This window comes from Psammomys obesus, unplaced genomic scaffold, assembly GCF_907164565.1.
Source record: "Psammomys obesus unplaced genomic scaffold, mPsaObe1.curated_primary_1811, whole genome shotgun sequence".
NCBI classification, from domain to species: domain Eukaryota; kingdom Metazoa; phylum Chordata; class Mammalia; order Rodentia; family Muridae; genus Psammomys; species Psammomys obesus.
Window position 1 is genome coordinate 569,852 of NW_026592776.1, and position 26,746 is coordinate 596,597.

The window sequence follows — 26,746 nt, forward strand, 5'->3', positions numbered from 1 at the left end:
TATATATATATATATATATATATATATATATATATATATATATATATTGTCTCTAGACCAGTATGGCTCACTTGGACACATACAGAACTGTAGATTCTCTCGTCCTCTGACCCAGACCTGCCAAGTCAGTAACTCTGGGTGTGAATCCCTGCAATCCAGGGTTTTGTTTTGTTTTCTAGTGTTGTAAAGCAAGACACGGGTTTTTGGTAAGTGCTCTACCATTGAGCTATATGTCCAGCCCTTGTTTTTTGTTTTTATTTGGGGGAGGCCTTGTGACAGAGTGACTCTGCGCAACTTAGGCTGACCTCAAACTGACCATCTTCCTAACGTCCGTTTTCTAGTGCTGGGATTAAAGATCTGTACACCATGCTGGGCTTGAAGTTTGTTTTAATAAGACTTCAAGGGTTTCTGATATATGGTAAAGCTCAAGAATGATTGTATTAGAACACCCACCCTCCAGAAAATTATCAGGAGAGTTACTAAATTATTACAAGAATGCATTTTACTGAGGTATATATTTCAAGTAGATGCTACTTTCCTCTGCTCTGGTTGGAGAAAATATGTATATAACGTTGTAATTCTCCTGAGGTTATTTCCTGTTTAGATATTTGTTCTAAAATTAAATATCTTGGGGATAAGTAGATAGTTCAGTGGTAGAATGCATGCCCAGTATATAGAAGGCCCTGTATTTAATCCCTAGCACCACACATACAGACACATACAAATAAAATAATAATGATAAATTTAATCATTATTGTTAATCATTAATAATAGTTATTGCATAATAATTATTAAATGGAACTAAAAGAACTCAAATAAAATACTAGAAATCCCATATGACACCAAAAAAAAAAAAAAAAAAAAACCAAAACACTCCTTCAGTACTCAAAAGAGATTGCAAGCTATTCATGTTTTGCAGACAACTGAAATAAGAGAAGATGAATTTCTAACCTTTAGACCTTGGCCCATTCCTCCAGCTCCCAGTATATGCATGTTTGTTCAGGCACACACATACATAGACTCCATACATTCCCAGGGTCTCTTATACCCTTTTCTTTCCTCAGTTCCCAGCAAGAATTCTTCCTAGCGGCAGCCAGGTACCATTTTCTTCTCTCTTTCATTCTCCAATCTCTGGTATTTGCTCCCTTTCCAATGTCCATCAGTCTAAAGCTGACTCACTTTTTAAAATTATTTTTTCTTTTTTGAAGAATTATTTATTATTTATGCAGTATTCTGCCTGCATGTGTACATGCAGACAAGAAGAGGGTGCTAGGTCTCATTGTAGATGGTTATGAGCCACCATGTGGTTGCTGGGAATTGAACTCAGGACCTTTGGAAGAACAGGTATTGCTCTTGACCTCTGAGCCATCTCTCCAGGCCCCTCTGACTCGCTTTTTGAAGTCCTGAAACTCTTTCTACCTGAATTCTGCATCTATGTAACCAGAACCCAAGAACTTGCATACTCCAGACTAGACAGACTATATAAGGGAAGTCAAGACATTGCTTTTGTTTAAAAATTATTTTTGACATTAGATGTATATTCTAGGGTTTATCACACAAATGACATTCCTATAGTAGAAGGAACAGGTCTCCAGACCTCAGCAAACTGACACCAAAATGGTAGTGTCATTCAGTCCAGGAAACTCATCACCTAGACACCACCATGTGCCAATGAAAACAAAGACCTAATCCATCAGAGTCCGCAGTTCTGGAAAAGTTCTTTGGTGTATTAACCTTGCTTTTTAACTTCAGTAGTTCTGCTTCTGGCTCACTGTTCTTGCTAACTGAGGTATGTCAACCCAGGATGTGTGTGTTCTTAAAAGCTCACCCTGAGAAAGGCTCAATGCTACAATGGGATCTCAGATACCCAGGATAGTTGCCAGTTGGCTAATGAAGATTCTTGATTGGCTTAAACCCCTGTCAGAGGGGTCTTCTCAGCTGGATATACCACAACATTAACCATGAACAGGATTTCTAACATTTTCTCCAGAAAAAAAATTCTCTACTAATAATCTTATCCAAAACCAGCAGCTGCTTCTTTGTTTTTTATTGTTTTTTTTTTTACTTATTACAATTTATTCACTTTGTATCCCATATGTAGCTTCCTCCCTCATCCCCTCCCAATCCTGCTCTTCCTCATCTCCTCCCATGCCCCTCCCCAAGTCCACTGATAGGGGAGGTCCTCTTCCCCTTCCTTCTGACCCTAGCCTATCAGGTCTCATCAAGACTAGCTGCATTGTCTTCCTTTGTGGCCTGGTAAGGTTATAAGGCTGCACCCACACTGGGGAGGTGATCAAAGAGCCAGCCACTGAGTTCATGTCAGAGACAACCCCTGTTCCCATTACTAGGGAACCCACTTGGATACTGAGCTGCCATGGGCTACATCTGTGCAGCGGTCCTAGATTATCTCCATGAATGGAGATACTCCATTGGTTGGAGTATCAGTCTCAGAAAAGACCCCTGGGCCCAGATTTTTTGTTTCTGTTGCTCTCCTTGTGGAGCTCATGTCCCCTGCAGGTCTTTCTTTTTTAAAGATTTATTTATTATTTATACAGTATTCTGCCTGCATGTGTGCCTGTAGCGCAAAAGAGGGTACCAGATCCCATTATAGATGGTTATAAGCCACCATGTGGTTGCTGGGAATTGATCTCAGGACCTCTGGAAGAGAAGCCAGTGCTCTTAACCTCTGAGCCATCTCTTCAGCCCTCCCCCCCTTGCAGGTCTTTCTATTTCCCCCTTGTTTCATAAGATTCCCTGCACTCTGCCCAAAGTTTGGTTATGAGTTGCAGTTACTTCTTATGTTCCCTATATAGCAATGTCCAGCCTGAGTTTTCTGGTGGAGGAAGGACACAGAGGGAGTCTGTGTCCTTACTGGAAATTTCCAGACAGTAAATCAATGAGATGCCTCAACCCTCCTGCCTCACCCACAGGCCAGCTCCATAGTCAACTTTATTCCCCAAACTGAGCAGCCTCAGGGGTAAAGGATCAGGGCAGTACATGGACCTTACTTTTTCTTCCTTGATTTTATGTTGTAAACCAGCCGAGCCTGAGATACATCTTCTGACTTCCTTTACCATTTCCTCTTCCATGTTGGATAGGTGGATTCAGCAAAGGCCTATATTAGCCATAGTGAACCTGTGCATTGTAACTAGTGGCTCTTTTTAAAACAGTGCATTCTTCCAGGAGGAACTGCCAGGAGTTAACTGTAGCTCTCCTCCAGTCTTATAGAGCCTGATAAAGGACAGGCCCTAGAAAAGGAGATGGCAGATTACAACTGCCTGTATTTCTGGGGCTCCACTACCCACTTCTAGGCTCTGCAAGCACCCATACCTACCCACAGACAGACAGACAGACAGACAGTTTGTAAGTTATAATCTTACAAACCAGTACCTAAATGCCTTGTGTATTCTCTTAGTATTATGACATTATTCCAGTCCTTCGGGTTTCTCGCCTTTATTCTACACTAAGAGAAAAGACTGATTTGATTCACAACTTAATAAAGAATTGGGACTTTAGTTTCCAAGCAGTCACATGGGCTGCAGGGTCATTTTATTTCATACGCTGGCTAACAAGCATTGTCAGTGTCAACTTATCGAACACTTATGTCAGGAAACCATTTTGGAGCTAATGAGTTTAAAAAGGAAACCCCCATTAGGATGGCGATCAAAGTCCAATGTATATGCCAGATACTCCACTTTCATGACAGCTGACTTGTGTAAAAATATGGTGGGGCTGGGTAGCCAATAGGAATGTGGAACTCATGAAATGTGGGGACATCGATTCTGGCAGGCAGCAGAGAGTTCACTCTAACTGCACAGGTTTGATGTCAGAATCTTAGGTATGTCCCCCAGTTGGTAAATTTGCCAATAGATTATTCTTCATTATCCTCCTACCAGCCTTTATGTGTATTTATTTTTAGAAAACAGTACAGATTTTTGAAGTTTATTCTAGTTTTTAAATTATTTATTATATGTACATTGGTTTTGACTGTACATATGTCTGTATGGGGTATCAGATCCCCTGGCACAGGAGTTACAGACAGTTGTGAGCTGGCGCGTGGGTGCCGTGGGTCCTCTGGAAGAGCAGCCAGTTCAGCCCTTAACTGCTGAGCCATCTCTCCAGCCTCCTTTGGACTCTTAATCTGATGTGGTGGTTTGAATAAAATGACCCCCATGGACTCCTGTGTTTCGGTGCTTGGCCCACAGGGAGTGGCACTGTTAGGAAGTGTACCTTGTGGGAGCAGGTGTGACTTTGTTGGAGGAAGTGTGTCTCAATTCTCTGCCTGCTGCCTTCAGATCAGAGGTAGAACTCTGAGCTCCTCTTCCAGCGCGGCGCCTGCCTGCACACCGCCGTGCTTCCCACCATGACAGTGGGGTAAAGATCTGCAACCGTAAGCCAGTCCTAATTCAACGTTTTCCTTTATTAAAAAAATAGGAAACTGAAGCTTCCAAAGCCTAAATGTGATGTTGGCTCATGGGGCTGCCGTAATGCGCATCCTTGCCCAGGATAGTCCATCCTTGTCACGGGATAGTAGGAAGTAAGAAAATATGTCTTGCCTGCATGAACAGGACTCTGGGCTTAATCCCCAACATAACAGAAGCTACCTGCCGGGCCTATAATCCAAGCTACTCAAAGGCCAACGCAGGAGGGGATTGCAAGCACAAGCCTGCCTGGACAACTTAGCAAGACTCTGCATTATAACAGAAAGGTTTTAAAAGAAGGGCTGGGGATATACATCAGTGGTAGAGAGCTTGCTCTAGCTTACACAAAATGCTCTTGAGTTCAATCCCCGGTATCACAAGTAAACGCATTTTTAAAAGACAGAGGGAAGGTCAGAAGTGAGAGATACAACACTGATGAGATTTAGAGGAAAGATTTGCTTCTATTTTTGCGTGTCCGTGTGTTGAGACAGGTGAAGCAGTGGAAAAAGCAACTTGCCTGTCTTCGGTTCTGGACTCCCTCCGTAAAGTTAGCAGGATAATGGATAAGATGCTTTTAAAGAGCCAGTGAGTTTTGTTACAGGGTCTCACCTAGTCCAGGATGACCTCAAACCTGGTAAGTAGCTGAGGATGACCTTGAACTGAACCTCCTGCCTCTGCTTAACAAGTCCTGAGGTTACACATGTGTGTAGCATATGACTATCTTTATTCCCATTAAAGACGGGAGGAAAGATTGCAGATCCGAAGGTCTAGGGTGCCTGTTGCTGAATAGTGTCTTTTACACTTGCCTGGGAAGCTGCACCCGTGAACTCTAAACAATATGATGGACTGAACAAGAGCTGCACAATGACACTAACAGTCTGCATGCCAGCATGGGTGTGGAAAGTTCCCCAGCGCCCCATCTCCAGAACAGTTAGAGGCAGTCAGGGCCTGCTGAGGGAGGGAGAATTTGCTTTCTCCAGCTACTGTTTGTGTGTGTGGGTGTGTGTGTGTGTGCGTGTGTGTGTAAAACAGTAATAATTGTAATAGAAAAGATCATGGGCTTGAGAGGGAGGGGGTGACAGGAGTTGTTGAAGTGTTGATAGACGATTGGAAATGATGTAAATACAGTTCTCATGTAGAAAATTCTCAAAATTTTTAATTTTTAATTTAAAGACAAAATTTGTTAGTGTATTTATTGTACAAATGGTGGATTTTGTTATGACATTTTTATACATATATATCATGTATAAATAAATAAATATATATTTATATATATATTTTTTTCTCCCTTTACCCTCTGTTGTTCCTCCTTCTCCCTCTGTACCATCACTCTTCCTCATTCTCAACTGTCCCCTAGATGATTATGGGATTTTTTTGTTTTTGTTTCTGTTGTTTGTTTTTTTGTTTGTTTGTTGAGACTTGTGGCCCTGGCAGGCCTGGAACTTGCTATGTACAAACTCACAGAGTTCCACCTGCCTTTGCTTACTGAATGCTGAGATTTAAGACTTTGTATGATGTCACCCAGCAAGCTAATTGTTTTTAAGGACACTTGGGATATAGAGTGATCAACAAATGGAAGAGTTCCATCAAGGAAACAATATTTACGACCCATTTATTTATAACTTTTTTTTTAAACTGAAGTTTTTTGATCCAGGGTTTCTCTGTGTAGCCTTGGCTGTCCTGGACTCACTCTGTAGACCAGGCCAGCCTCGAACTCACAGCGATCCGCCTACTTGAGTGCTGGCATTATAGGCATGCAACACTGCACCTGGCTCTATTTATAATTTTTAAGTACTACTGCTCTGCACGTTGCTGGGAGCTCAGAGATAACGAGAGCTTACAGGACAAGGTTATAATAAACAGACCTTGTCATGTAATAATAGCATGAGGGAAGCACTGGATCAAGTGCTGGAAAACTATGTAAATTTACTTGACAGCTTCTCCGAAAGGCTCTTGAACCACAGGCAGGGCTCTAGAATTGGTCTATAATAGTGGCTTTCAAGTTGTGGTCCCTGGACCAATGGTAGTAGCTTGTTAGAAACAAAGTGATTCCTTTCCATCCCAGTTCATTGAAACTCAGGATCGCAACCAGCATTCTGATTTTATAAGCTCTCCAGAGCGGGCTAGGACAACACTCATGCTTTGATGCACATGAGAATCTGGTGGGAAACTTATAAAGCACCAAGACCCAGGCCATGTCTGAGAAGAGCTAGACTAGGATCTGAAAGGAGATCCTAGCATCTCTATGGCTTTTTAAAGTTCCTATTAGGGTTCCTACTGCTGTGATGAAACAGCATGACAAAAGCAACTGGAGGAGGAAAGAGTTTGTTTGGCATATGCTTCCACATCACAGTTCAAAGGAAGTCAGGGCAGAAACTCAAGCAGGGAAGGAAAATGGAGGCAGGTGTTGAGGCAGAGACCAGGGAGGAGTCCTGCTTACTGGCTTGCCCATCATGGCTTTCTTAGTCTGCTATCTAATAGAATCCAGCATCATCAGCCCACAGGTAGCATCACCCACAATGGGCTGGGCCCTCACTCATCAATTGCCAATTAAGAAAAATGCCATATAGACTTGCCTACAGCTCAGTCTTGGGGAGGCATTTTCTTAATTGAGATTCCCTCCTCTCAAATGACTTATGTTAATTTGACATAAAACTATCTGACACAGCTCACTATGTGATTCTACCGTGTAGCTAAAGGTGAGAGGCTATAGTCTCTTTTCCATGTGCTTATAGGAGAGCCACAGTACAAACCTGAACCACTGTTAAAACAGTACCCATGCAGCTACTGAGCCAGAGTTTACCTGACTATTCATTAAGAGATATTGGAGACTCCCCACAGAAAATTAGGGCTTTCATTGGACTTCCTCTTATATAAGATCTCTATTCCTGTTCCTGAGAAGTTTCATTGCACAATTATACTGAGTATAATTAAGATTATTTTAAAACACACTTTCTCAGAGCCAGAGGTGGTAGTTCACATGCCTATAGTCCCAGTAACCTAAGAGGCTTGCTAGTAAGAGGAATGCTATGATTTTGACTGAGGCCAGTCTGGGCTACATAGCAAGGGCTTTTCTCAAAAAGCCAAAATAAACAATAAAATAAAATTCACTTCTTCAATTACATTTTTAGAACAAAACAGATGGCTTCCCTTAGAAACTTTGAATTTCAATAATAGTTCTTACCAGTATCATGAATCATTAATTAATATTAACTAATTAATATTCTAGTAGAGTGCTTCAAGCTAATAAAATTCATCTCAAAATGAGTCTTTAAGAATATGTTGCTGCAGCTCAAGGATAATGGGAAGCTATTCCTGCTAACAATACATCAGCGAAGTGTGGGATTATGCTGTTGTTTGCTTGCTCAGTATCACTGTTTTGTATTTTTGTATTTAGAAATTGTATTTCAGAATACAATTTGCATGCAGTTGCCTTGGCAAGTGTTACTACATTTAGAACGGGAACAGGGATAGCTAAAACAGCACCTTCTGAAAAGGCTATCTCAGCCAAGGTATCCCTTGCTACCTCTTTGTGTTTGCGTCTGTCCCAGGTCTTCATCTTTGAGCCAGATTTGTTTTCTTCATAGTTTAGTGTCTCTGTTTTGAGGTCATTGTTGATTTACATGTAGTTACAGGAAGTATTACAGAAAGATCTCCAAATTATAATGCAATGTCACAACCAGTGTGTTTATATTAATGCAGTCAAAATAGAGAACCTTTTCTTCACCACAAGGATCCTCTTCGTGAAGCCCATTATAGGTGTCTACTTCCTATTACCCCTACCCCCACAAATCTTAATACGTACAGTTCTGTCAGCCACCTATTCTCATGGGGGCTTATAAGATAAAATTATGTCTCTGGTTCTTAAAAAGAGACTAAATGTCTTCATGTAAAGCACAATAGAATAAAGGGTGATTGTATAGGTAAACAAACTAGAATTTTAGGTGACACAGAATGACTTCCTTTTGGAGTTAAATCTTTGATCATATCATTTCTTTAGAAAGATTTCCTGCATTGTTGTTCCTGATAATCTCCCATGAGTCCCCTGTCTTAAATTTAGCTGTTTTGTTATTAGTAGTATCTGGTCAAGTTCATGGAAATTTCATTTATTTTCCAACTCTCCTTACCTTGGGATGAGTCCAAAGGTCTCTTGTCAGCCTCTGCAGATTTGCCAGTAGTCAAAAGATAGAAGATGGAGATGAGTTATTTAGCTTTTCTTTAAATGAGAAGTTCTTGAAATGTTTTGACCATTAAATAGAGACATATGCTGTTTGGAAGAAACAGTTGGGGCCTTAGGTGTCTTACCCAGTGTCATAGTTAATGCTCTATTGCTTTGAAGAGACACCACGAACAAGTCAGTTATTATAAACAAAACATTTAATTAGGAACTTGCTTACAGTTTCAGAGGGTTAGTGCATGATTATCATGGTAGGAAGCAGTCAAGCCTGGCCTGGAGCAGTAGCTGAGAGCTTTATATCCTTTCTCCGAAGGTGGCAAAGAGGGAGGGAAGATGAAGGGAGGAGGACTTCTGAAACCTTAAAGCTCATTTCCAGTGGAAAACCACATCCAGCAAGGCCACACCTTCTAATCTTTCCCAAACAGTTTCAACAACTGGAGCCAAACATTCAAATACAGTAGCTTATGGGGGCCATCCTCACGCCTCACTCAAACCGCCACTGCCAGTAAAACTTCAATCCTAATTGAACTCACATATCCCTTTTCCTCATCTGACCCAGAGTCACTAAACTTGAGAGGAGAGAAGCACAGGCGTGAGCTGCCAGTCTTCTTCACCATTGCTGTTTTTAGTAGAGTAGCAATTCAATGTGCTTATGGAGTGCCTAATGCGTTTTGTGTGACCTAGGAACTGAACTCATATTTGTTCTTGTGTAATTCATGGCTGCAAAAGAGATGACACAGAGATTCCAGGTTACCCATGTTAGGCTGTTAGCAGTGCGGCAAAACTGAATTGCTTGCTTAAGCCAGGAGGAACTTAAGTTGTTCCCAGAGTCCTCTGGCTTTCACTCATTCTCCATCCAGCATCAATCTCTAAGATAGCACTGAGTAAATACTTCCAAACCATCAGCCTGAGAGAGAATCAAATAATGAGTTGAAGGGGTAGTTGCTGCATATCTGTACAGCCAGGCCGGTATTTCCCTCTCAGTACTGCCTAATTCATACTTCTCAATCATACTTACACTTCTGCTTTTCCAGATTTTTCAGGTTCATGGTACTAGGACACAGTTTGTTCTTTTGAAGGATCAAAGCACCAAAGGAGATGCTACATCTTCTCTGAAAAACTCTTAATATAAAGTTGAGTGTTGGAGTCAAGTTCCCAGGTTAGATAGAATCCAGCTTCTCCACTTTTAACCATGTGACTTGGAACAAGTTAATTAAATATTTTGTACTTCTGTTTTTACACTTGTAAGATGAGGCTCAGAATAATACCTCTGCCATCATAGGGTTGTTAAGCCCAATAAATTCATGTAGTGTACTTTGTTCACAGTGATGTGTGTGTGTGTGTGTGTGTGTGTGTGTGTGCGTGCGTGTGTGCGCGCGCGCGTGTACGTACGTATGTGTGTACACACAAGGTAGCATGAAACCCAGGCTGGTCTTGAACTAGTTATATAGTTGAAGATGATCCTCCAGTCTTTCCTTCTGCAGTTTGTCCATGGTAACTGCTTGATTGTCATCACTATTATGATGAAGCTGCTGCTGATGACCATGACTCTGATCGTAAAGGTTTTCTGGAAGGGAAATTTATATCTCTTACATTTGTCCACAAGAGGGCAGCCTGAGACCTTGCATGTCCATGTAACAGCCATCTGTTCTGTTTGTAAAGTCCAAGGAGATATAGGAAGCTTTTTGACCATTTTTTTATTTCCAGTTTTTTCTTGTCTGATTGAAAAACATTTTGATCAGTCCCCACAATTGCCTCAGATGTAAAACAGACCTGTTATCAAGATTGTGGTGTGGTGTACTAGTCAAGGATCAGGTCCGGCTTAGGGCAGGCCATTTGGTGTAGGCTGCATTTAACCAAGGCCTCTTAGGATTTGTTGTTTGTTTGTTTGTTTAAAGCCTTTCAGACAGAACAAATTCATACCTGAGGAACTTGAGGTAGAGACTAAAACCTAAAAGTATTTTAAGAAAAGAACTGATGTTTTCTTCTTATTCTTCTATCACTAACTTCATGGCTGCTTTACAGTAATCTCTCTCTCTCTCTCTCTCTCTCTCTCTCTCTGTGTGTGTGTGTGTGTGTGTGTGTGTGTGTGTGTGTGTTTGTGTGTGTGTGTGTTGGACACATTGCATAAGAGGTGGTAGCTGGAACTCAGTAAACCTGGTGAAATCCCCGTTATAAGTAGCTCTGGAAGCTACTTTTCTGTACAAGAAAGAAGGCTGAAGTAAGGGCTTCATAAATTGTATGGGAGCATGGAGCATTATGGATCTTGGATCCTTGAAGGTGGGTGAGGTTAAAAAGATGGCAGTGTCACTCAGCGGATAAGAGCACTGCCTTCTCCAGAGGTCCTGAGTTCAATCCCTAGCAACCACATGATGGCTTACAACCATCTCTACTGGAATCTGATGCCTTCTTCTGGCATGCAGGCACACATGCACATAGATCACTCATACATAAAATAAATAAATAAAATCTTGAAAAAAAGATAGCAGTCTTTAGTGGTGGTGATGGAAGAAGGGGCAGGCAATGTAAACTAGAAGATTGGGGAGGAGAGAAGAAGTGCTGAGATTAAGTTAGAAAAGGAGTTAAAAGTCACATGGTTGAGGGCCTGGAATGAGTTGGAGTTGGGTCTTTAAATCTATGATGACATTTATATATAATTGTATTAATCATGCTTTTATTGTGATTAATTATTATGTTTTTGATTGGTTTATAAATTTTGATTTATACTATTATAAATTTTGATTTATACTGACTATAAATTTTTATTTTTATAATCATTATTAATGATAATCCTAATAATTAAGAACTTACTAAAACCAAACATGGTTAATGTCACTTTGTAGTCAAGGGTTGGATTTTTCTTGTAATTATCTTTTTAATATCCCTGATACATATTTTATACTGCAAAACCAAACACATAATGGAAATCATGACAATTTAATCCGTCATGTCATCCATCTATATACTCATCACCTACACTGCAGGCCTTGTTTCTGTGACCCCCTTTCAAACAGAAGTAGAAGAGCCTCTGGGAAAAGTGCAAGTTGCTATGGCAGTAAAACATATGACATTGGTATGTAGTTCCCGGAGAGGAAGGGCCTAGGCACTAAGAACAGAGTTGCATTAAAATAAAGCTTGTTTCTTCAGAATGGTATGCTTAAGCTGTGTATTGCTAATTTTCATGAACAACCAACCAATAGTAAGAGTGTGCAATAAATTATTCTAAACTCTTATTTATTTCATCCTGAGTTAAACAGCTCTTATTTATTTCATCCTGAATTTAGAAAGCTTTTCAGGGCCTTGAAAGGAATGGGGAAGGGATATGAAGGCGCAGGGATATTTTCTGGACATTTTTGGGGGCAGCTGTTATTTGTTTCATCTTATTTGTTAGAGATATTTGTATGCTAAGTACATAGGAGTGTATTGATTTTTTTTCTTTGTAATTCTGAAATACTAAGATTGACATCAAAGCAAACTTGCCAGAAATAAAACTAAACTTGAAGGTTGCATTTTGCAGAGTTCTCCTGAGGTGCTTGTGTATATTCGCCACAGTTGACTTATTCTAGAAAATTCAATATTTTTCCTGTGTATAATAATTGAGAGCCAAATCATATTCACTTTTTGTCTTCTCTTCCCCCCCTAAATTATTCTGCCTTGGAACTACAAGCCATGATTAGAATAGCACTGATGAGTGTCTCTGCACACTGCTAGGTTTCTGTGTCACTTCATTTTATCTCTGACCCCTCCAGGGTCAGGCCTTGGGACAAGGATTCGTTAAAGGGCAGTTGCCAGCACCACTGCACCACATGTCGGCAAGCGCACGTAGAAGCCGGGACTGCTTGCCCCTAACAGGTGGCAAGGGTGTGTGATAGAAAGTAAGTTCCTTGAAATGAATTGCTGACAATGGATAACACGTGTGTATATCTAGACCCAGGGACACGGATGGACCCAACAATCTCTAGCACATAGTAGACAAAGAATAAATGAACTAAAAAGTATATTCTCTATCTCGTAGGCATGGATGGAATTTTAAAATCAGATGAGAGGCAAAGGTTAGCCAAAGAGAGACGAAAAGAAAGAGAAAAATGTCTGGGTAAGTTGCATACTTTGGCTTTTGAAGTCCAAGAAAGTACAAATGAGGTAGCATCATTTCTAAAGGTCCTTATAAATCTGGGACGAGAATTAAGATTTGATAGTTGAGTCTGAAGAATTGAGGGTAAACTCACACAGGGCTGAAATGTCCACAAAAACTATATAATTCTGTGAACAGCTTATTCGTTCAACAAATATTGAACCTCCATTGTATCCTACGCAGTATGCTTGGAGCTATGGACAACAGTTGCTTCCATGGGGCTGGAGAGATGGCTCAGCTGTTAAGAACACTGACTGCTCCTCCAGAGAACACAGTTCGATTCCCAGCACACACACATGTCAGTTTACAACTGTCCCAGGGAATCCAATACCCTCTTTTGTCTCCTTTGATACTGCACATACATGGTGCACATACATACATGCAGAAAAACACCCATATACATAAACAAAACAATTGTTTTCCTCTGATTTGAGGAAGAACTTATTGCGCCCAGGTCTTGTGTACACTCACCTTCTCTAGAAGGTGATCTAGAAGGACCATCCTCAAGAGACCTGAGAAAACAGGCATTCATTTTCTGCCTTACAACAGCATGCCCAGTTGAGAAATAGTTTTATTTTTTTTAACTTCTTGTTGGTTATAGATATCACCATGGAGTTCTGTGAAGTAGGTAGATGATAATTTCCCCCATTGATCTGATATGAATAAGTAGTTATTGGATTCTTGTTTGACCCCCTGGGCAGTTCAGGCACTACCACCGCCAAAGAACCTTTCCATAGCCTGCCTAGGCTGGGAAGAGCTTCTTAGTAAATGATTTGAAGGGAAGACCAGACTTTATGTATTTTGATACATTGCCCAGATCGCTGTGGATATTTGTTTAGCATGATTTTGATTGAATGTACCCTTAAAATATCATCATTCTAGTCACTGTGTGGCTTAATGTTGTATACAAGTTTGGCTTAATGATAGCAGTAATAACCATAATTCCAATGTGTGGAAGTACTTATTTTGTGTTTTACATGCATTATATCATTTTCTTCACTATATTGCTATTACTGTCCCTGTGTAACTGAGAAGGAAACCAAGGCAGAGAGATAACATAGTTAACATGCCCCACACCACTTAACTAGTGGCAGAGATAACAACATTTAATCTCAATCACTGCATCCTAGCTAGGATTACATCAGATTGTTGTTTCTGTGTTTTTGGTCTTAATCCAACCTGCATGAGGAGCCCTTGGAATGACACTTCTGCTCCCATTTCTCAGCTGCCAGAGAACAACAGATCTTAGAGAAGCAGAAAAGAGCCAAGCTTCAGTATGAGAAACAAATTGAGGAGAGATGGAGAAAACTTGAGGAGCAGCGTCAGCGGGGAAAGCAGAAGAGGGCTGCAGTGGAAGAGAAGAGGAAGCAGAAGCTCCGAGAAGAAGAGGTGAGGTCCTGGGAGCTTCCCACCCTAGCTAGCTCAGCAACTTACATAGGGTAAAAGTGTTCCAGGCTATTTGGTGTTGCCCAAGTATTGGCTGTGAGAAAGACCTGCTCCCAAATCTGGTCCCAGTGATGTAACATGCCTTCTTTCAGCACCACGATACAATGAGTTAGTGGAAGTAGCACTTGCACAGGAGCAAAGAGATTTAGCCATTTGATTCATATTTGTTGTATAACACAGGGGAAAATGATTGTCTGCTCTGGGCCTGGGCTTGCTTGTCTCTGCTATGAGGGGTTGGATTTGGTGGTTTCCAACGCTTCTTTCAAGCATAAACTTTTTTGACTAAATTAAGAAACATGGAAGCTTGTGGCTTGGGTTTGGGTGATAGAAAACCAAGTCTTACAGGTCTGTACTTCCAGAACCGACCAAGGCTAAAGCATATAATAAGATTTCCCTGTTATTTCTGCTGGAAATTATTCTGTTTGAATACAAAGATGCTAGTGTACTTAAATTTTAATGTAGCTCCTTGCTTTAATCATCCTTTCCAGTTACCTTTTAAAAAAGAAATGGAATACAGTTATCCCTATGGAGTGTGTTTATTACTAAACTTTTGAAGTGTATTTGGGAAGCATATTTGAGTTATAGATTTTCTTAAGTATATTTTAACGATGTAATCATACTCTTATATCAAGTGATGATCATTTTTATCCATAAGCTATAATGACTCATCTTTTAGAATGAACAATGTAGCAGTTTCTCAATTTTCAACACTATAGAAACAGGTTTATATGAACTTAGTGTTTTTAAAGTCTCTTAATACTTATCATTTATTCACTTCTGTTTTATAACAAAATAACATACTAAGATAAAGCAAAAATTAACACATAAGAGTTGGACAGGAAAAGCAAACAGAATGAAAAGAGCCCAAGAGAAGTCATAAGAGATATACTCATTGACATACTCAAGAATTCCATTAAAAAACACTAAACTACAAGCCATATCATATATGCAGAGGACCTGGTGCAGACCTATGCAGGGCTTGTGCATGCTGCTTCAGTCTCTGAGTTCATCATATGAGTTTTGCTCATGTTGATTTAGAGGGCCTTGTTTTCTTGAGGTCCTCTATCCTCTATGGCTCTTACACTTTTTACTTCCTCTTCAGTGGGGTTCCCTAAGCTCAGAAGGAGAATGGATTTGATAGAGACATCTAATTTAGGGCTGAGTTTTGAAAGGTATGTCACTATGTGAATAATGTCTGGCTGTGGGTGACTATTTCTTCCCATCTTCTGCAGGAGGAAGCATCTCTGATGATGGCTGCACAAGGCAGTGATCTGAGTATAGCAGGATGTCATCAAGATTTAGTTTTTGCTACAATGTTTGTTTGTTTTGTTTTTTGAACATTATTATTATTTGATTTTTCTCTAGGTCTCTAGTCTATCTAGTCTGAGGTTCTTGGTCACCCAAGGAGTGTTGGGTTTAGGTTCTATCTTGTGGAGTGCGCCTTTAAGTCAAATCAGATATTGGTTGCACTCCCACAAACTTTATGCCACCCCAGCATATTTTGCAGGCAGGACTCCATTGTAATCAAGGTGCGTGTGGCTAGGGTATTGTTTATGTTTCTCTTTTGGTAGCCTGCAGAGTACCTTCCTGTACCAAGAACATAGGGGCTATGTAGGTACCAGTTCAATTTCTCCTTATTCAATGATTTGTGTAGGTGTTTTATTCAGCAACGGGACCTTGCTGTAAGTTTGTGGAGAGCAACCTGTAGTCTTGGCAATAGCTTGGGTTGTTTGGGGATTCCCATATGACCCTTTGGGCCAACAACTCAATTGGATGTAACCCAATCCCAGTACTGGAAGCTTAAACATTTTTGCTGATAAGGGATGGGCAGATGGGACTCTGTGTCACCCATTATTTGGTGATTTCATTTAAATCATCATAATATATGCATATATTATGGAAGCTTCTATTGTAATAGGTTTCCATACTACCTCTCCAATGCCCCTTAATATTAACTTTCTCTCCCTATATTTCCTCCATCATCCCCTTATCCCCTGTCCCTCCCCAACTGATCCTCCCATTCCAGCCCACCCAACTATCTATAAATATCCATAACCTTTTCCCAGTCCTAATGAGATCTATCTATATCTCCTAGTCACATACTCTGTACCTAACCTCTGTGATTCTACAAATTGTAACTTGGTTATTATTGAGTTAACCACCATTATCGACATGTAAGTGAATATGTACCATATTTGTCTTTCTGGATCTGGGATACCTCACTCAGGATGGGTTGTTTTTTTTTTTCAATTAAATTTTTATTTTTTATATTAATTACAGTTTATTCACTTTGTATCCCAGCTGTAGCCCCCTCCTTCATTCCCTCCCAATCCCACCCTCCCTCTCTGTTCTCCTCCCATCCATTTACCTGTGAGTTTCATATTTTTAACTGCCAAGTAATACTCTATTGTGTAAATTTACCACTTTTTAAAATCCATTCTTCTCTTGAGGGACATTTAAGTTGTTTTTAGTTTCTGGCTATTATGAACAGTGCAGCAATGAATATGACTGAGCAAATGTCCTTGTGGTAGGATATAGTGTCCTTTAGGTATATGCCCAAGAGTGGTATAACTGGCTCTTGAGGTGGATCAATTTCCAACTTTCTGAAGAACTGCCATATTGATTTTCATAATGTTTGTACACGTTTCAACTTCCATCAGCAATGAATTAGTGATTTCCTTGCTCCAAATCATCACCAGCATGAGCTATCACTTGTTTTATTGATCTTAGCCATTCTGCTCGGTGAAAGATGGAATATCAAAGTAGTTTTGATTTGTATTTCCCTGATGGCTAAGGGTGTTGAACATTTCTTTAAGTGTTTCTCTGCCATTTTGAGATTCCAGTACTAAGAATTCTCTGTTTAGATCTACACCTTTTTGTGGTTTTTGTTTTTGTTTTTTTGTTTTTCAAGACAGGGTTTCACTGTGTAGCCTTAGCTGTTCTGGACTCACTTTGAAGACTAAGCTGGCTTTGAACTCACAGAGATCTGTTTGCCTCTGCCTTCCTGAGTGCCGGGATAAAAATTGTGTGCCAGCACAGTCAGCACTTCATTTTTTAATTGGGTTAGTTGTTTTGTTTATATCTAGTTTTTGAGCTCTTTATATATTTTGGATATGTGACCTTCATTAGCTGTGTAATTAGTAAAAATATTTTCACTTTGAATAACAGTGTCCTTTGACACATGGAAACTTTCATGAGGTCCCATTTACTGATTGTTGATCTTAAGAGCCTGTGCTGTTGGTGTTCTGTTCAGGAAGTCGTCTCTTACTCCAATGAGTTCAAGGTTCTTCCCCACTTTTTTTTTTAAATCATATTCAGTGTATCTGGATTTTTGTTGAGGTCTTTGATTCACTTGGAGTTTAGTTTTGTGCAGGGTGATAGATATGGATTTATTTGCATTCTACTACATGCAGACATCCAGTTTGACCAGCACCATTTGTTGAAGATGCTGTCTTTTGTCTTTTATCCAGTGTGTGTCTCTGGCTTCTTTATTAAAAATCAGGCATATGTGGGTGTGTGCTTTATTTTGGGGTCTTTAGTTTAATTCCATTAATCAAACTGTCTGCTTTGTACCAATACCATATTGGTTTTTGTTTTGTTTTGTTTTGTTTTGTTTTGTTTTGTTTTGCTTATTCGTTTGTTTACTATAGTTCCAAGTACAACTTGAAATAAAGGGTGGTGTGATTTCTACCACAGTTCTTTTATTATTCAGGATTGTTTTAGCTATTCCTTTTGTGTGTGTGTGTGTGTTTCCATGTGAAGTTGAAAATTTTCTTTTCAAGATCTGTGAAGAATTCTGTTGGAATTTTGATGGGAATTGCAATGAATCGCTAGTTTGATTTTGGTAGGATGGCCATTTTTACTATATTATTTGTACTGATACATGAGAATGGGAGATCTTTCCATCCTCTGATATATTCATTTTCTTTTTTCAGTGAGTTGAAGTTTTTATTACACAAGACTTTCACTTGCATAGTTAAAGTTACCGCCAATTTATATTATATGAGGTTATTGTAAAACCTGTTCTTTCCCTGATTTCTTTTTCCCCCCTCATTTCTGTTTCTCATTGGTATATAGAAGGACTACTGATTTTTTAATTAAATTTTTATTTTTTATATATTAATTACAGTTCATTCATTTGTATCCCAGCTGTAGCCCCCTCCTTCATTCCCTCCCAATCCTCCTTCATCTCCTCCCATGCCCCTCTCTAAGTCCACTGATAGGGGAGGTCCTCCTCCCCTTCCATCTGACCTTAGCTTATCAAGTCTCATCAGGACTGGTTGCATTGTCCTCCTCTGTGACCTGGCAAGGATGCACCACCCCCCCCCTCAGGGAGAGGCTACTGATTTTTTAAAGCTAATTTTGTATCTAGCTACTTTGCTGAAAGTGCTTATCAGCTGTAGGAGTTCCCCTCCCCCCATGGGAATTTTTGGGTTATTTATGTATACTGTTATATCATTTGCAAATAAAGATACTTTGACTTCTTCCTTTCTAATTTGTACCCCCTATATGCTCCAGTTGACTTATTGCTCTAGCTAAGAGTTCGTATACTCTATTGTATAGGTATGGAGAGAGTGGAAAACTTTGTCTTGTTCCTGATTTTAAAGGTATTTCTTTGAGTTTCTCTCCATTTAAGTTGATATTGGCTATGGAATTGCTGTAAACTATGTTTACTATACTTAGGTATGTACCTTTAATCTCTATAGGACATTTATTATGAAGGGGTGTTGGATTTTGTCCAAGACCTTTTCTTCATCTAAGGAGTTGATCATGTGGTTTTTGTCTTTCAGTTTGTTTATATGGTGGGTTACATTTATAGATTTATGTATATTGAACCATCCTTGATTCTCTGGAATGAAGCCTATTTTCACCTGATCATGGTGGGATGATTTTTTTGATGTGTTCTTGGATTCAGTTTGCAAGTATTTTATTGAGAAAAATTTGCAACTATGTTTATAAAGGAAATTGGTCTATAATTTTCTTTCCTTATTGGGTCTTTATGTAGTTTGGATAATAGGGCATTTGTGGCCTCATAAAATGAATTAAGCAATATTTCTTCTGCTTTTACTTTGTGGAATAGCTTGACTAGTATTGACATTAACTCTCTTTTGACAATCTGATAGGATTCTATGCTAAAACCGCCTGGCCCTGGGCTTTTGGACAATGTTGGGAGACTTTTAATGACTGCTTCTATATTACTAGGGGTGATAGTCTATTTAAGTTACTTATCTGATCATAATTTAACATTGGTAAGTGGTATGTATCGAGAAAATTACCCATTTCTATTAGATTTTCCAGTTAGATGGAATTCAGGTTTTTAAAGTATGACCTTATGGTTCTCAGGTTTTCCTTAGTGTTTATAGTTACATCTCATGTTTCATTTGTACCTTTTTAAATGTGGATATTCTCTCCACCTTTTAGTTAATTTAGATAAGGGTTTATCAGTCTTACTGATTTTCTCAGAAAACCAACTTTTTGTTTTATTGATTCTCTGTTTTATTTGTTTTGTATTTGTTTATTTATTTATTTATTTATTTATTTCAGTCCTGAGTTGTTTGATTATTTCTTGCCATCACTTCTTTTGGTTGTGACTTTTTTTCTTTTTATTCTAGAGTTTTCATGTGTGTTGTTACTTTACTGGTATGAGATCTCTCCCCCCCATCCCAAAGTAGGTATTTAGTCTGTGAACTTACCTCGTAGAAACCACTTTCATTCTGTTCCATAAGTTTGGGTATGCTGTGTTTTCATTTTCATTCAATTCTTAAAAACTCTTTAATTTATTTATTTTTGTCTTTACCCGTTTTTCATTGAGTTGTCCAGTTTTGATGGGTTTGTAAGCTTTCTGTTATTTCTTGTTTCTGCTGTCATTGATATTCAGCTTTAATCTGTGGTGGTCTGACAGGATACAGGAACTTAGTTCAGATTTCTTATATCTGTTGAGGTTTGCTTTGTGTCTTAGTATATGGTCAGTTTTTACTTTTTAGAAAGTTCCACAAGGTGCAGAGAAGACTGTTTTTCCTTTTGTTTTGGGGTGAAATCTTCTGTAAATATGTGTTAGATCCATTTGGTTTATAACATCAGTTAGCTCCAACATTTCTCTGTTTAGGTTTTGTTTAGATGACCTGTCTATTGGCGAGAGTGAGGTATTAAATTTACCCACTATCAGTGTGTAAGTATCAATATATGATTTAAGCTATAGAAGTGTTTCTTATGTACTTGGGTGCCCTTGTTTGTTAAGGATTTTAGTGTCCTTTTGGTGGATTTTTCCTTTGAGCAGTGTCTTGTCTCAGTTTGCTGTGAGAAGATTCCAAGACCATGAAAACTGTTTTTGTGTGTGTGTGTGTGTGTGTGTGTGTGTGTGTTTTGTTTTGTTTGTTTTTCAAGACACAGTTTCTCTTGCATAGCATTGGAAATCCTGAACTCTCTTTGTAGACCAGGCTGGTCTTAAATTTACAGAGATCCACCTGCCTCTGCTTCCCCCCTAGTGCTGGGATTACAGGCATGAGACAACACTTTGGCTCATGGCAACTGTTATAAAGGAAAATATTTAATTGGGGCTGGCTTACAGTTTCAGAGGTTTAGTCCATCGTTGTCATGCCAGGGAACATGGCAGCATGCAGACAGACATGGTGCTGAGAAATCTACAACTTGATCTGCGGGCAGCAGAAAGACACTGTGCCACACTGGGCATGTCTTTTCCTCCAACAAGCCCACACCTACTCCAATAAGGCCAAACCTCCTAATAGTACCATTCCCTAAGGGCCAAGCATTCAAACACATGAGTCTGTGGGGGCCAATCCTATTCAAACCACCACCACAGTATTCTTCCCCATCTCTTCTGATTAGTTTTGCTTTGAAACCTATGTTATCAGATACTAAAATGGCTAAACTAGGTTGTTTCTCAGGTCCATTTCTAGAAAATGCTTTTACCGTGAGGTAATTTTTATCCATGATGTTAAGGTGTGATTCTTGGGTGCAGCAGAAGGATGGATCCTGTTTTTGGCATCCATTTTATTAGTTTGTGTCTTTTTATTGGAAATTTGAGATCACTGATGTTGAGAGATATCATTAAGCCCTGTTTGTTGATTCCAGTGATGGTGGTGGTGGTGTGTGTGTATGTGCATGAGTGCATGCTCTCACACATTTTCTTCTTTTGATTTGCTGGTCTGGAATTATTTCCTGTATTTTCTTGCTTATAGTTAATGTCTTTTGGTTGGTGTTTTCCTTCCCGTGCCTTCTGTAAGATGAATTTGTAGCTCGATTATTCTTTAAATTTAATTTTATCCTGGTATCTCTTTATTTTCTCTATTGTGATTGAAAGTTTTGCTGGGTATAGTAGTCTGTGATGGCTATTGTAGTTTCTTAGAATCTGTAACACATTTATTCAGGCACTTCTGGCTTTTAGAGTCTCCTTTGAGAAGTCAGGGGCAGTTCTAATAGGTCTGCATTTATACGTTACTTGTTCTTTTTCCCTTGTAGCTTTTAATATTGTTTCTTTGTTCTGTACATTTTGTGTTTTGATTATTATATGGTAAGGAGACTTTATTTTCTGATCCAAATTTTGCTGGTCTATATGTTGGTAAACATCTCCTTCTTTAGGTTAGGAAAATTTTCTTCTGTGAATTTGTTAAAAATATTTTCTTTGACCTGGGCTTTTTTTTTTTTTTTCTCCTTACTCCATTCTTATTATTCTTATATTTGGTCTCTTCTATAGTATTTGACTTTTTCTGGATGTTTTGTACCAGGAGGTTTTTATTTGTTTTTGTTTGTTTGTTTGTTTGTTTTTAACATTTCCTTTGACAAAGGTATCCATTTTTTCTACTGTTGCTAAGATTTTCTCTTCCATTTTTTTGTATTCTGTTATTAAGGCTTGCCTTCGAGGTTCCTGCTTAAGGTCCTCGTTTTTTTCTTTACAGATTTCTCTCAGTCTGATTTTTTCTTAATGATTCTATTTTGACTTTCAGGTCTTCTTGAAGTGTTTTATTTATTTCCTTCCATGGTTTGTTTATGTTTTCATAGATTTCTTTAAGTGATTTATTCATTTCTTCTTTAAGGACCTCTATCATAGTCATAAAGGCTGTTATAACGTCTTTTACTTGTGCTTCAGCTACGTTGGAATACTCAGGGCCTGCTCTAGTAGGGTTCCTGGGCTTTAGTGGAAACATACTATCCTTGCTATGTTTTTATGCTGGCTTCTAGACATTTAGTATTGGGAAGATTATAATTCTAGTTGCTGATATCTGGTCTTGTTTTTGTTGGGGAGTTATTTGTACCTTGGTTTCTGTTGCCCTCTCTGGATTTTATGAGAAAGTGGTGGCTGTGTGGTACCTGGAAGGAAATTCTTCTTGGATCCTGTTAGGTATGGCCATTGGGAGTATCCAGGTAAAAGGTGTTTCTGGATATTGGGAGCTGACACTTAGGAATGGGGATGGGCAGTGTGTTCAGGATCTGTTTAGTTCACTGGGAATGGGGGTAGAGAGCAAGGAGAGGCCACAGCAGAAGGTTTGCTACAGAGCTGGCGATGAGACTTTGGCGATGGACTTGGAGGAATGGAGGAAGATTGAAGATCTGCAGTTAGTGTACTTGTTTACCTGGTGAGAGTGGCTTGTGGATTCCCAGAGAGTACCTGCTGGAGTTGGGGGCTGGGATAAAAATAATGAGTAGACGGAGGGAGATTAGGAGGGGAAAAATCTGTATGGTCTACTGAAGATGGGGCAAGGAGAAAAGAAGCAGGTATTCTGCAGAGCAGGGAATGAAACTGGAGGATTGGATTTGGATGAGCAGAAGGAGCTGCATAGATCTCTAGTTAGCCTACCTGCTTCCCTAGCCAGAGTCCACTTTTTCTTTTCTTCTTTTTTTTTTTTTTATTTTAAAGAGGACATATGAACATTGACCATGGGCTGAACCACACATAATGAGACCCACCTTTACTTGTAAAGTGGCACTTATTGGTGGTGATTTATTTGTTTTTGCTAGCAGATAGAAGTTTAAGCAAACCTGTTACCTGTGGTCACTGTTGCTGGCTTCTATCTGATTGCTGTGGCTTCTTCTGCTCTGAGTCTATACCTCATTCCTATCACTAAGCAACTGCCAGCTAGAGCAAGTCATATAACCCCCTCTAACTCTATTTCCTCAGAACCAAACAAAGGTACCAGGACTGAAGTAGATGACTTAGAAAAGTGTCCAGCAAGCATCTAGTACAGAGTAATCATTAGAAGTATGAGAGTCTCTCCAGTTATTCCAGCTGGCTTTGGTCTCATTGAAATAGAGGATGAAGGTTCAGAAGTTCAAGTTTATCCTTGGCTTCATAGACTGTTTGAAGTTAACCCAGGTTATATAAGACCATGTATCAATAAAACATAAAAAATATTCTGAATAAATATCCAAAAAATTACAACAAAACAAAACTCACATAGGCTTGGTGTTACAAGTTGGTAATCCTAGCTACTTAGAGGTCTAAGACAGGAAGATTAAAGGTTCACGGGATGCCTTAGCTATAGAACAAGTTCAAGGATAGCCTGAGCAATTTAATGAAACTCTATCTCAAAGTAAATAGTTTAAAAAGAGGGCTGAGGGTATATCTCAATGTTAGAGCACTTCCCCAACACGTGTTCCTAGGTTTATTCCTCAGTACTGATAGGGGGAGCCAGTGTATGAGAAGGTGTTTGGGCCTTTTAAGATAGATTTCTCGGTTCTTAGCCTGTATGTTATTCATTAGTCACTGGACTTGCCTTTTTCTTCCCATCCTCCATTCCTTGATGACCTAGAATTTTTCTCCTTTCTCTCTGGCCTTCCTATTTTAATTCTTGACATCCTACTAGAGTGCTGATTCAAGAGAAACCTTGTAACTACTTCTTCCAGGAAGGAACACAGTGAAGTGTCACATTAGATGATTCTCATGGTTCAGCATATCCTGCAGTGTCACAAGGGTCCATTTGGAGGCAATTTCTGTGCATAATTTTCTTTTATATCACATTAGTGTTGGAGGCATTTAATGTAGTCAGTCTCATACTCGTTGTGGATGAGGGGATATTATGTTAGATGGTTGGTCCTGATAAAGCTTATTTTTTAATAAATTTAATCATTTTATATCCCAATCACAACTCCCTCCCTCCTTTCCTCCCAGTCCCACCCTCTCACCCTCTTCCCTCTTCTCCTCTTCTCCTCAGAAAAAGGGAGTATCCCCTTACGAACTCAACTCAGCCCATCAAGTCAAATCAGGACTTAATGAGCCCAGACAAGACAGCTCTACCAGGGGGAAGTAATCGAAAAGCAGGCAACAGAGTCCCTATCATAAACAGTACCTGCTCATCTTACAAGGGGACTCACATGAAGATCAAGATGTCCATCAATTACCTATGTGTTGTGGGCCTAGGTCTAGTCCATGCATGCTCTTTGGTTGGTGATTCAGTCTCTTTTAGTCCTTATGGGCCTAGGTTAGCTGACAGTGTTAGTCCTCTTGAGGGGCTCTTGTCCCCTCCGGGACCTTCTATCCTTCCCCACACTCCTTCACAAGACTCCAGAGCTCTTTTGGCTGTAGAACTCAGCATCTGTTTCCTTCTCCTACTGCGTGGAGTCTCTCAGAGGACAGTCATACAGCTTAATTTTTAGTAGTTTAATTTCTGGATGTTTTCTGGTTCTATGCTTTTTTTTTTTTTAAATCTCTAACACAGTAGAGGATATTATCTGACCCCTGGTCCGCATGAGTACAACCTGAAATTGCTTTTCTCTTCTTCCTAGGAAAAACATGGCACAGTTTTGGCAGGTTAGATCTATGCTGAGAGCTGGGTTTTCTAAGGTTGTGTAGCAACCCAAGGAGGCATGTTTGCCTTTGTCACTTGCTCCCACCCTGAGGTCTTTCTATACATGTTAACCACATCAGGGTTAGTATATTGCTGATGCATAGACAATGTTTTCATGAGTGATCTTTATGGAAGGAGGATTGCTGTGCACTGTGGAAGTTCTTCTCTAAAGGAAGCCTTTTGTGATCAACTCTGTGGTTCTTGAAGAGCTCAATGAGGTCTGTTGAATGTTCAACACCTGGCTATAGAATCTTAATTTTTCCCTCAGTACTAAATTTAAGTTCTTTCTGTCATGTTCTGTCTCCTGTCAACCAAGAAAATACTTTAGTAAAAAGATTATTCATCTGATATAGGCCATTTTGCTTCCCTAACCTATTGGGACGTGTTGCAGGAGTCTTAATTTTCTGAGTCTGATATTTTGAAGATCATAGAAGGTCTGTCAGCTCCTTTCTCCCTTGCATTTCTCCCTTGCTCCATATTCCTATGATACCTCAAGTTTTGTATTCTCATCTAATCATCAGTATTCTCATCTAATCTTCATTCGATGTAGCTTCTTGACTAATTGCCTTTGATGGTGGGATTTACAGAAAAATCAACTCTTGTTTCTTGTGCTAAGCAAATAACTAAGAAAGTCGTTTTTTCAGAGAGTAGCATCACCTCTTTAAGTTGGGTTGACACAGCTAAACTTCTCATACTGTCCTTGCTCAGTAGCTAATAAAAACTCAAACTGGGTGCAAAACAAGACATTTCTGAATTTACCTAAACAAAAATTTCACTCAACTGAAGGCTGGCCACTCTTAGAGGGCCTTGGGGGATCACCTAGCTTGGATATAGAAATCTGTTTGTAGAAAGGAGACTGTGAAGAGTCCTGCTGTGGACAGACCTCTGGGTCTGTACTGAACAGTACAGTTAAAGCAGTAAACAAAAAGGCATAGCTTGCTCTCTGCCTCTCTCTCTCTTTCCTTCTCCATTCCCCTTCTCTCCCTGTAATCCCCTCTTCCTCTCCCTCTTCTTTCCCCTTTCCTCTCCTTTTCCCCTCCCTCCCCTGACCACCAGGCAATTGTGTCTGGATCATTGTGTACTAGAGGACTTTTCTTGACTTTTTTAAAAATTTATTTATTTTTTATTAATTACAGTTTATTCACTTTGTATCCCAACTGTAGCCCCCTCCCTTCTCCCCTCCCAATCCCACTCACCCTCCCTCTTCTCCACCCATGTCCCTCCCCCAGTCCACTGGTAACGGAGGTCCTCCTCCCCTTCCATCTGACCCTAGTTTATCAGGTCTCATCAGGACTGGCTGCATTTTCTTCCTCTGTGGCCTTGTAAGGCTGCACCCCCCTGAGGGAGAGGTGATCAAAGAGCCAGCCACTGAGTTCATGTCAGAAACAGTCTCTGTTCCCCTTACTAGGAAACCTACTTGGAGACTGAGCTGCCATGAGCTACATCTGAGCAGGGGTCCTAGGTTATCTCCTTCCATGGTCCTTGGTTGGAATATCAGTCTCAGATTTTTTTTCTCTCCTTGTGGAGCTCCTGTTCCCTCCAGGTCTTTTTATCTCCCCCTTCTTCCATAAGATTCCTTGCACTCTGCCCAAAGCTTGGCCATGAGTCTCAGCCTCTGCTTTGATATCCTGCTGGGTAGAGTCTTTCAGAGGCAAAGAATGGGTGTTTTGTTTTGTAGCCAGAAGTTTCTGTACCCTTGTTAAACTTGGATTGTGCAGTACTATCTTAAGAGTAATATGAGCAGAAAATTATTACAATATAGAAATGC

General features: G+C 39.7%; 1 protein-coding gene across 3 annotated transcripts in view; it reads left to right on the top strand.

Annotated features, from left to right (window-relative positions):
* Map7d2 (MAP7 domain containing 2) overlaps positions 1-26,746 on the top strand; it is an 83,544-nt gene that overhangs the window by 18,246 nt on the left and 38,552 nt on the right. For all 3 annotated transcript variants that reach the window (XM_055615717.1, XM_055615720.1, XM_055615718.1), the window contains exons 2-3: positions 12,614-12,691; positions 13,956-14,119. In XM_055615717.1, coding sequence (XP_055471692.1) covers positions 12,614-12,691; positions 13,956-14,119 — 242 coding nt within the window. The remainder of the gene's footprint in view (positions 1-12,613; positions 12,692-13,955; positions 14,120-26,746) is intronic.